Below are 12,146 nucleotides of genomic sequence, written 5' to 3'. Positions count from 1 at the left end.
GACTACATTAATACACACATAAAACAGTGATATAAATAAAAATCTCCCGATTTTTTATCTGGCCAAGAACTGCTAACTCGGCCGCATTCATCAAAATTATTTCAGGAAGGTTTTTCGGCGCTACAACAAAAACAACGTTAAACCAAAATAAGTGCAACAATAAAATTGAAAAAAAATCGCCGAAACTCCACACGCTTTTAGGTCATATGTGGATATTTCATATATGGTACTACTTCACATATTTTAACCAAACAAAAAAACCGAACGTAACACTTACCATCCATTCCACTCCATTTCATATATTGAATATGATGATCACCGACTTTTAAATTGATTTAGTTGATTTAATTGAACTTAGGTGGCAATGTGTTACTTGCCATATAACGATTTCATATAGAAAATTAATAAGTTATGTTCTTATTTTCCCCAAACTGTCACATGTCGTGTAGAAGGCTTTTCAAGTCTGCAGTTCAATGTTTAGGCCTGACAGCCAGTGGGCAGACATGTGATATCTATCCGATCACCAATTTTTTTCAAGAAGCTAAAAGTTTCTTTCACCACAAAATTTGTAATAACTTCAATTCGTCATACCCCAGTGCATTTAAGAGGTTAGAGGCAGTCAGCTATAACTTTGGAAATTTTTTTTTTTAATTTCGTGACTTCAAATCAAAACATTATATAATAATGCCATATTACTACTTTTGTAAAATAACATGATTTAATAACAAAAAAAAAAGTACTGAAAATTCTCATTTTTTCGTGTCTCTTACTACCCCTAATCCCTTAAGTTCTTGTATGAAACATTTTTTTATTTCACATCTTAACGAAATTTGTTGTAGTTTATTGCCTAAGACAACGCTACAATGTCCGAACATAAGTGTTCAGATCGTACCACTATAGCCATCTAGCTGCCATAGAAACTAACCAAACAAAATCTAGATAAGGATCTTAAGATTAAGGGCCGTTTTCTCAATGTCTGATTAGCAATCATCTGTCAGTTAAGTTCTGGTTAGTTAATTTCCAAGACTCCTTCTTTTGGCTGAATCAACCGGAACTTAGCTGAAAAATTTTGGCTAAACAGACATTGAGAAAACGGCCCTAAAAGTAACCTTAATTCGACAAGCAAGTTGTTTATATAAAACAACGTTGTTGGAAAGAACTAAAGAAACATTTTACGTTGAATGCAAACCGTTTGCTGCTAAGTTTTCAGATTTAATTATACATATAGCTGTGAAGGGTATTATTATTGCTTTGATGCAGTCGAAGTTAACCTTTCTTAGTTTTATAATAAAAATATGGTTTTTTTTTACTAATATGTATGTACCAGTGTATTTATTCATATTTTTTACAACTATTATGTATATATATTATTTATGTATGTATGTATGTTTTTTATACAGGATTTTAGATTTCCGAAATTTGCTATATTTGTAAGTGTGTGTATAACAGCCAAAAGAAATTTTGTGAAGAAACAGCAATTGTATTAAGTTTAATATGAGAAAGTATGCGCTTGGACCTCAATACTTTTCATAAAACATTGTAACTTTAGACGAATTTTGTTTTTGTATTTGAAGGTAAAACCAACGAACATTTAACTATATATAACAAGTTAAAAATGTTTAGAACGATATTAGCATGACAATATAAAGCGACGTATACAAAGCATTTTTCCATCATACTATTTTCAAAAATCAAATATACAATGTTTTTGTTTTTAACAGTTATTACATTTTAGTCGGAACAATTTGGGGAAGCATGTGGGCGTGTGTGGCAATGCCTTTGCAAAAAATCGTTTACAACGCTAACACCGTATGTGTCACAGTGTATATTTTATATTTTTTATATATAGGTATTCCTGTATCATTTTAATATTTATTATATAATGCATGCATTTTGTTGTGTATATATATAAGTATGTATATTCGATATTTAAAAAGAAAAAAAAATACCAATACTTTTTATTGCAGTTATTTGAATTGCGTATTTTTAGGAAAACATTCAAATAATTTGTATTTACGAATACTCATTTTTTGCTACTTGCTCTATCACTCGCGCTCGCATTCTCTCAAAGCAATTAGATACATCTAATGGCTGTACGCGACTGGAACGTATTTTTCTTTTTTTTTTTTGTTTTCTTTTTTGTTGTAGCTATTTAGTAATTTGTGATAACACATTTACGACGGTTCTTTTGCATACGCTCTATATTCTCTTTAATCGGTGTTTTCATATAGAAACATTGCACGATCGAAGTGACTGCCAAAACTGTTGCTATAAATTGATTTATAGATATCTCCCAACTATCCACATCTGCTGAGCTATTGTTGCTGCTGCCTGTGCCACCAGAGCTGGAATTTTGTTGCAACTCCTCTTCGTAAGCTTGGAAGAGTCTCGTCGTCGCATTTGACTCGACAGAGGGTGTCGTCGGATTACCGTTACTATCAGGCTGTTGGCAAGTAAATGCGTTGAAAATATTTTCGCAAATTTTATAATTTTTTTTTACTATGTTCATATATGTGAATACGAACCTCATCGCCGTTACCCAAATTCAATTGAGTAAAGCTATCCAAACTGATCTCTTTCTTCATATTGTTGTTGCCCAGCTCTAAAAGGTTTTCATCTAGAATTTTATAAAGTAAAATATAAATCTGGTTACTATAAAAATCGTATAACGAGTATATATATACAATATATAAATATAAATTTAACTATGCTTAAATAATGTACGGCAACGTGTAGCCCAGCTTGAAAGTTTTACAAAGCTTGATTGTTCATTGCTAAGGAAATTTCTTTTGGAGAATCGTATCGGCAAACACTCAGACTCAATCGGTATTCACCTTCTTTTTCTCCATTTTACTCATATATTATTTTTTTATATATTTTTGTGTACTTACGTGCCTTCCGCATGTCCTCGTCTTGTTGCCCTATTATCTCCATCAGTGAGCGCCATAAGAATTGGAAATTTGCCTTCCTCATATTCGGTATATTCTTATTCGGCGCATTGCCATCATCTGGTTGATCCAGCAAGTAGCGCAGACTACCCAAACTTTTGGTGTCCGTTGTTGAATCGGTACGTTCCACTCTGGTTGCCATTATTAAATCGCTAATTTGTGAGAAATTCGAAATAGTTTCCACATTCAATTGCGGCGGCGTCACCTTTGCTGCACCCAAATCGGATATATCCGAAAAAGTATCGGTGGATTCGAAACGTCCCTGATGGCGCAATGCATTGTCGATCAGATCCGAGGTGCTGCCTGTTGCGCCATTTTGTGAACGTGCCACATCCATAGGTGTGCCATGTTGACGCGGCAAATCGACATAGAATGTTGATGAGCGTTCGCCGTTAATGGCGCCCGCAATACCCGTTGCTGATGACGGCTGCGAGAGACCGGCTAAGCTATGTAAATGTTTCGTAGCTGCGATGAGCGCGTAATCGTCTTCGTCAAAATTATTATCAGTAGGTGAGGGGAGCGCCTCAATTGATTCGGATGGATCATCGCTAGAGAAATGTTGTGAAGAAAATTATAATGAAAGTGTGGAAAATTTGTATACATTTATGTGTATTTGAATTGTACCCGAAGAAGTCTTCAGCTTCAATGGCCTCTTCAGCATCTTCTTTAGCCTTCGGTTTTGGACGTCTGGCCTGCTCAATTTCCGCCTTGGAAAGCAATGGCGGTAAATGTAGTATGTACAGTAGTTTCAATTTTTCCGTGTATTTGTGTGAGCATACCAAACCCAATGCATTTATGATTTGTGAAAATTCAATTGAGCCGGTACTTTTCTTATCAGTGAGCTGTTTGTGATATAAACATGGTGAATATAATTAAATGAAGAGCACGCGGCATCATAAAATAAACGACTAATTAATTAATTAACTTAAATAACTGTAAGGCAACATGTAGTTCAACTTGAAAGCTTTCTCTTGTTGAAATGTTCATTGCATTAAATTTATTCTGGGAGGTTCGTATCGACAAAAACTAAAACTGAACAAGTAATCGCCTTCTTAACCTCCGATTTTTCACGCTGAGCAAACAGAATGAGAATAATTCAATATTTGATCGATGTTGTTGTAGCGGCAGAATTCTACCGAGTTGACAGTCCTTGGCCGGAATATCCGGGTCCGTTCCGGTTACGTAGACCCGACTGTCGTGGGAACGGATATTTGATCGATCGAACAGTTTGACTGGCAGCTATAAGCTATAGTGGTCCGAACAGAATAATTTCCTCGGTTATTATACCGTTGGTTTGGATAATTATCTATGCCAAATTTCATGAAAATATTTTGTCAAATAAAAAAGTTTTCTATATAAGGACAGGATTTTGATCGATCAGTTTGTATGGTAGCTATATGCTATAAAGATCCGATTTGAACAATTTGTTCGGAGACTGTGGCGTTGCTTTAGAGAATAATCCATGCTAAATTTCGTGAAGATATCTTCGCAAAGAAAAAAGCTTTTCATACAAGGATTTAATTTTGATCGATCAGTTTGTACGGCAGCTATATGCTATAGTGGTCCGATATTATATTATATTGTTCAGATATTGTAGTATTACCCTGCACAATAAGCCATTTCAAATTTCATGAAAATATCTTGTCAAATAAAAAATTGTTCCATATAAGAACAGGATTTTGATCAACCAGTTTGTATGGCAGCTATATCCCATAAACGTGCGAAATAAGCGGGTTCCGACAAATGAGCAGCTTCTTAGCGAGAAAGTACTTGTGCGAAATTGCAAATCGATATCTCAAAAACTGAGGGACTCGTACGAGTATATTGAGACGGACGAAATGACGAATATGGCTAAATCGAATTTTTAAGTTACTGCAATAATCCGCTAAGTGAACGCAACTAAAAAAAAAATTATATAAATTTCTAAAAAACATTTTACCCTAAATAATTTCTCCGCCAAATCAATGCTAACGCAATTGCGCCAAGGCGTCAGCTCATGGAATAGCGCACGGAATGTATCGAAATCGACGCTGTACGACTCAGAGCGGCTGCAATTATTCTCCGCACCGCCGCCGCTCCGACCTGTTGCTGTTGTTGTGGGCAACAATATTGGCGATTCACCACCCAGCGCTGAGTACGCCTTCTGTTGCAACACTTTACGTGGCGTTGACTTTTCCTCTCGTATAATCATAAGCAGTAGGTGTAATTCTTCTCGATCGAAGTACATATTATCGGTGTGAAATTTCACAATTGTATTCTCGTTATCAATATCGAATTGTCGTATTGTCAGACGTCGATGTTTATTGCGCAATTCTTCGATTTTCTGTTGCGAGATTTTAGCACCGAAATTCGTATACGCCTCATGGATGAGCGTCTGTATGGGCTGTGTTTCAGGCTTTTGTTTGTCACTTTGTGCCGGTAGGCGATATTCGGGATTGTAGATACCCTCTAAATATGTGGAGAGCACTTCCATTGCTTCACCGTCATCGTTGCATTTAAGCAGTTTCTCACAATTCCATTCCAGAATTTGGAGCGCAATCTGTGTTAGAGAAATGTGTTGTCAAATTATTTACATATGTACAATACATATGTATATCCAATATGAAATATAATGGTATAATAAATTTATAAAAAAAAACATATATATATTTACATACCACAAATATTATTTTGGCGCCATCGTAGAAGAAGCAGTCGATTATATGCACTGCACTCTCATACGATATGACACTTATGAAAATCGTCAAAAACCATGACAGTGAGATCATGCGTATAATACCCAACTGATCCAAATGACTGTGCAATTCGGGTAGGTAGGTCTCGACGAGTTCATTCAAAACACTCTGATCAATCTGTGCGCCTACTACTTTATCTTTATAGTAGTCGGGTAGTAAGTTTTCGCAAAGGCTTGCAAGTAACCAAAAAGCATTATCCTCATCACAAAATAGCAGAAATACCGATGAGACAATATTCATAGCTTGACAATAGCCAACTTGTGGATTGCGTAAAGCATATGCTTGCAAGACACGACGCAAAGCGCCAATACCGTCGGCATGCTGGAATGCCGGATGTTCTGGCAACGAACGATGTAGATCACGATCGATTTCGTCGTGTGTGGATGATTGCTTAATGCAAGCAGCCTGGATAGAAATACACAATTTGCCACAAATTTGTAAGAACATTTATTAGGCTAAACTATACCTTCTCGACCAAGTCTTCATAGAGCCCCGGATTCATATGCTTCTCGTGTATTGCACCGGAAAATAACAGCCATATTTCTTGGCGTAATTTATCTGGAATGCCCTCGACAATCAAATTGATAACGTCCGTTGTACGAAACATGGAAATACCACGACCAAAATCACGAAAATGTGACTCCCAGCGTGAGAGCTGAAAGCAGTTAGTTAGTTATATGCTTATAAATGAAGAGAAATAATGCTTTGCAGCTGCATACCTTCTGCTCTTGTATCTTCAACATTTCTGCACTCAAATTAGTTTTGAATGAGTTCATTAGCGCTGACTGCTTGCTCCAGGATATGTCATACTTAGCGCGTTCGCGACTGATAGGCCTGCAAAATTACAAAATTAAAATATACGAAATATACATTACAATTATGCATCTTTTTACTTTTATTTAAAGCAAAGCATATTATTTCAATACTAAAAATATTTATTAATAATATTTATTACGACATAAATTATAGCAACGCTTGCTTACACATGAAATTGCGATAGTAATTCGCTAATTTTTTCGACCAACACTTCGCGATCGACAATTTGTGCGAATACAAAGTGCACATTTTCGGCTGTAAGCAGTACAATTTGATTATCATAGCGATGTGGACCATCATTCTTCTGCTCTACACTCTGCGTTAGCCAAAAAGATAATAAAAATAAATTAGCTAAAGATAAAAGTCCATGAAAATGAATTTACAAAAAAAAAAAAACTCACTTTAATATTACGCATTGGAATTACCAGGCTAACAAGATCAATCACGTCACTGCGGAAACAAAAGAAATTGCGTGACAAGTAAATATTGCCACCAACATAACGCTTGGAATATGGTGTCCAAATGTTGGCTAAAGCATAAAAAAAAGAAAAGAATTACAGACAATGTCATATATGAATATTTAACACACTCATTTACCTTTTATTTGACCATCAATAATTTCGGTCTGTGGCAGACGAAAGTAATTGCGGTACTCTTCAGATTTCTGACGTGCCGTTAAATCACGCAAGAGACCTGGTTTATTTGATGCTTTGCGTCCGAAACGCTGGAAAACCGATGCATCATGATCGACTATGGGACTGTCGGGGTCCTGAAAAGTGCATACACCAATTTTAGTATATTTTCACATAATTTATGTCATCGTCAAATTGCACTGTACTTGTATCAATTGTTGTATAGCCATTTTATTTAGTTGTTCTATCAGACCATATGCCTCCTTAACATCCTTTAATAATGTAAAATTGTAATGCATATTATTAACTGTTTTCAAATATATGATTTGTCCATGTCTTTTAATGTCTTCTAATTCAGCAAAACGAATGACACGCTTTGTTTCGCTTCCCAGCATGTATGAATAGAAACAGATGTGATTTAATGAAATGTATAGATTGCCTTGATTCGGTATTTTATTCTTAACATAGCTGCAAGTAATTATGTAAGCATATATGTATGTATATATATACATATGTTTGTGAAATTTAATTAAAACTGATTTTTAGTTAAAGTAATATGACTTACGTGCATGCATATGTATTGACCAAACGTTCTTCTTTTGGCATTTCGAAAAGTGTTTGAAATTTCGAAGCGGATACTTTGAAATTGGCCGATTCATCCGATTCATCTTGATTATTTTGCGCATTAAGCGATTGTATTTTACATATGGTAAAGTTGGTGATCTCTTCCTCACTCTCCATTTCATTGAGAACTTTGAATAGGTTTTCAGCAAGCCATTCCCAATCCTTAACGATCTCCTCTTGTGTTAAGCCAATGGCGATTTCTATTAGTTAAGAAGTCAAAATAGGTATATAATTTTTGAAACAAACAATATAGCAAACCACAAAATATAGTAAAAAATTTTTTCATTGCACAAATAAATAATTAAATATATATATTATATAAAAAATATAAATACTAAGAAAATACGCGCAATTTCGAGAAACCAGCTCGTCAAATAAAAAAGTTTTCCATACAAGAACTTGATTCTGATCGTTCAATTTGTATGGCAGCTATATGCTATAGAGGCCCGTTCCGACAAATGAGTAGTTTTTTGGGGAGGAAAGGACATGTGCAAAATTTCAGATCGGTATATTGAAAATTGAGGGATTAGTTCGCATATATACAGATATACATACGTACATGGCTAAATCGAGTCAGCTTGTCATGCAGATCATCTATATCTAAATTTTATAAGGTCTCCGATGTTTCTTTCTGGGTATTACAAAATACGTAGCAAACTTAGTATACCCTGTTCACTGTGTAAAAATTAGTGAAAATCAACATAATAGTACTAAAAAACTGCTCTAGCTATAGCTTTCTTGCAACTTAACTTTAGAGTCTTTATGTGCATGCCATCGACGTCACAAGGGGCTTATCAAAATGGGTTGGCTATGCACAAGGCAAACAAAAGAATATATGCAACAATAGCTAATAATCGCTTATACAGTTAGAGAAAATGAATAGGTATTTAGTGAAATTAAAGTTAATTGCATTTTTAAATGACAATATACATATATAATACAGTATTTTCATATTACTGATTAGATGAGTCATTATTAATATTAATAACATACTATCTTTGGCTGTTTCTTGATATACAATTTTCATCCATGTACTCTACGCTACCTTTGTTAGGTTTTTTATTGCTATTGTAAGCTTTATATTTACACATAATTGCTTATGGGTACAGTGGGCGAAAAAATTAAGTTGCAATATGCATGGTGCCTAGGGTAATATTCACTTCACAATTTGTGATAAATTAAAATGAAAGATAACATAAATTTTGTAGAAAGTTAGTATTCATAAATTATATCTTAAAAATCGTGTATAAAGAAATATTGGATGCTAATTTATGCATGGTGGCGCATTTATTTTATTTTTTTAAATTTTGCATTAAAAAATAGATTTTCAATTTTCAATTTTTAAAAATTAGTTTTCCATTTTTAATCCCAAAATCGGAATTAAAATATGAGAAAATATATAAATCGTTAAAAGGTGTAAGTTTGCCGACCAGTGCTTTAGAGTATTGAAGATGATAGCTCTGTGCGAGCTCTAGTTCAAAATGATAGAACACAAAGTATGGTAGTATAGTAACAGGAAAAAATGTAAATTCTAAAACAATCCGGTATCTGGGAGAAAAAAATTATATTATGATTTCCGGGATTACAAAAATGTTTCTCTTTTAATTCAATTATTTTTTTTTTATGCATTATTTGCAATTTTGATTTCCACTAATTCTTCACCATTTTCAAAATTTATTTTATTGTTAAATAATAGCCTTTCATTAGCAATATTATATTTAGCTCCTTTCAATGAAATTCTATCAATTTGGTGGATTATATGTATGTTATATTTTCATCCATTCATTATTAATCTATATCAACAGAACATATTGTATAAGAATTTATATTCGACCAAGGGTTATCACCTGGGAACTCGTTCCCACGGCAGTTGGTCTAAGTGAGCGGAACGGACTCGGACTTTTATCCGGCCAAGAACTGTCAACTCGACACCATTCCTTGAAATTACTTTAGGAATATATTTTGCCGCTACAACAACAACCTGGGAAGCATTCTTTAAAACTATTTATTGATACAACAATAACAGAATGGTATTTTCATTTTATAATCAGAAGCTCCAAAAAATATTAACATATATGCACGTATATAGGGGATATAATCAGATAATTTATTTTATAAGTTGAATTAAGCTACCAAATATATGTACATAGTACATATGCATGTAAATACACAAATCTTGTCGGCTAAAAGTGAATTACATATGATTCTGATTATGTCGTTGAAACCGATATCAAAATACGAGCTGGACTTTTGTCAAAAAACTACCCTTGAACAAAAATGTCTGGGTAGATAGCGGAATTTTAATATTTGCAGTTAATAAAAAAGTTTAAGTTGAGTTAAACCTCAGATATTTGAATTTCTTTTAAAAGTTTATCAATTATTTATGATAACCGCAATGCATACATAAAACAATGGAGATAAAATTAAATTTCGTGATTATTAATAGCAAAAAATAAATAATAAGTATATAAATACAATGAAAATATACAGAAAACAAAACTTAAGTCGTAGCGTAGTAAAATTAGAATAAATAGCATTACAATTCGACCACATTTTCGGTTTTAGTTATCACTTCAGGTATCTTCATGGCGTAGAAAAAAAAACAATTATTGGAAAATTTATTTAAATACAGCAATTTGGAATTGGTTGAATGGTTGGATATGGACTTGGGTAACTAAGGGGTTAGCTGGAATGAAATTGTCTGGGTCTCCTAATAAATATGGATTTATCGACTATTTTTAACGATTAGAACTTCAGTATTTGACAGAATGTAATAATCCTATCTACTTTAGGTACTAATATTGTAGTATATTGTAAGCATTTATATTAATCAAGTAAGATTATAAGGAACTTTTTTATAATATTATGGTTAAATTTATAAATAAAAATATGTTTATACAAATCTAAGTAGCTGTGTCGATTTAAACAAGTGAAATTTACCATAATATACTTCAGATTTGGGCGTTTGATGAAGTATGCGATATGGTGGTGGCTTTGTATCCCAAACGCTGTCTAATGTATTGACAAGAAGTGAGGTGAAGCTACGTGATTCTCCATGTCCACGTCGTTTTTGTAGCACAAAATATTTTGAGCGCATTTCGTCAACCCTTTTGAAAAAAAAAACAATACAATGATCATGAAATTAAACAATAAAAGTGGCACTAATTAATATTTATAATAGATAAATGCGTTTTGTCAGAGTTCAATGATTTCCTGATAACACCAAGTGCGTCCAACAATAGAATAAACCTATGCATACATATGGAGAATAGTGCTTGTTGAGTGCATACTTGTATGGTTGTAAGTATACAGCACCGAGAGGCACGCAAAACCAGCTGTTCACTCACTTTTATTGCCTTTGTGCTTGTACTAATTATGAACACTGTGTATGCTATCCGATTTAGGTGCTGCGTAAAAAATCTTAACTAATGTAGTTATGCAGGAATCACAAAAAAAAATAAACTCTTTGCTATCAATGCATTTTTCTTTTAATTACTTACCAAAATGCTGGTGGTATAAGTATTTCCTTTGGATGTATCCACATTTTTTAGCGTTTTGTTCACACCTCCCTTAGTGATTGCCTATTTTTATAGTTGCGTAGAGTCGAAAATATTTTCATAAAATCTTCAACCAGTCTTATTACGAAGTCTTTGTGTAGAACGTTTTTAGTTCTTTCACTTCTGTGTGCTTCACTTAATGAACAATGTGTTTAGGTTCTGCGTTCTTCTCCAATCGGTCACCATCACAATACTTGGCACTGATACCACTGTGTACGTTTGGCTATATTCTTGTTATTTGTTGATTTTTAATCGCCTGTAGCTTCTTTAACTTATTTGTTCATATTTTATATCTATTTTTAGAATGTTAGAATTAACATCAAATTGTACTTCTTGAAGTTAATTTTCAAGTTGCCCAAGTAAAAATCTATATAATTTTCCACTACCAACTGCAATTTTCAACGATGATTACAATACGAGAAACCTGACATCGTCTGTCGTGCCCAATGCGTTCGGTTGTTCGTCAACCCATTCGTTCGCTATTCTGTTGCCGCATTTTTTTGTTGTTCGACTTTTTATGTTTCTTTTATTTGTTTTCGTATATATTTATTGGCTTTTCTGTTTTGCTTCTTTGCTTCCTCTCTGATTTAATGATTTCGTACTGGTATAGTGTTGCCTGAAGTAAGTATTCGTTTTATTTTCCATTTCACTACGGTAATCTTTTAAGTTTCATATTATTTTATCGAAAAATTATCGATTGTAGTTATTAACTCTTGAGTGGATTACAATATTTTTTATAACCATTTTTAAAATATGCAATTTTCATTTATAAACAAGAAAAACCGTTATAATCGGTTGCACCAAAGCTTTAGTACCCTTCACAAAAACAAAATA

The 12,146-nt window shown here is 33.5% G+C and overlaps 1 protein-coding gene across 1 annotated transcript; it reads right to left on the bottom strand.

Moving 5' to 3' along the window:
* Positions 1–1,554: 1,554 nt before the first annotated feature.
* On the bottom strand, positions 1,555–11,777 carry Tbc1d8-9 (TBC1 domain family member 8/9). Its single transcript, XM_014239819.3, has 15 exons — positions 11,256–11,777; positions 10,696–10,862; positions 7,697–7,955; positions 7,338–7,599; positions 7,097–7,268; positions 6,901–7,028; positions 6,667–6,815; positions 6,403–6,517; positions 6,150–6,338; positions 5,606–6,088; positions 4,888–5,487; positions 3,573–3,790; positions 2,892–3,496; positions 2,526–2,617; positions 1,555–2,443 (listed from the first exon to the last, which is right to left on the bottom strand). Exons 1-15 carry the CDS (start codon positions 11,297–11,299, stop codon positions 2,153–2,155), a joined length of 3,774 nt encoding a protein of 1,257 aa, XP_014095294.2. The 5' UTR covers positions 11,300–11,777; the 3' UTR covers positions 1,555–2,152.
* Positions 11,778–12,146: the final 369 nt, after the last annotated feature.

Source organism: Bactrocera oleae, chromosome 6 (genome assembly GCF_042242935.1).
Source record: "Bactrocera oleae isolate idBacOlea1 chromosome 6, idBacOlea1, whole genome shotgun sequence".
Taxonomy (NCBI): domain Eukaryota; kingdom Metazoa; phylum Arthropoda; class Insecta; order Diptera; family Tephritidae; genus Bactrocera; species Bactrocera oleae.
The sequence above is the reverse complement of the archived record's forward strand: the minus strand, read 5'-3'. Positions and strand labels throughout refer to the sequence as shown.

Excerpts from the sequence above, each read along its gene's own strand:
- Tbc1d8-9 (XM_014239819.3), bottom strand. The coding sequence starts at position 11,299 with ATGTGGATACATCCAAAGGAAATACTTATACCACCAGCATTTTG. Across the intron at positions 7,269-7,337 it reads CTATACAACAATTGATACAA|GACCCCGACAGTCCCATAGT; the intron begins GTACAGTGCAAT and ends TGCACTTTTCAG. Across the intron at positions 7,029-7,096 it reads TATTGATGGTCAAATAAAAG|CCAACATTTGGACACCATAT; the intron begins GTAAATGAGTGT and ends TTTATGCTTTAG.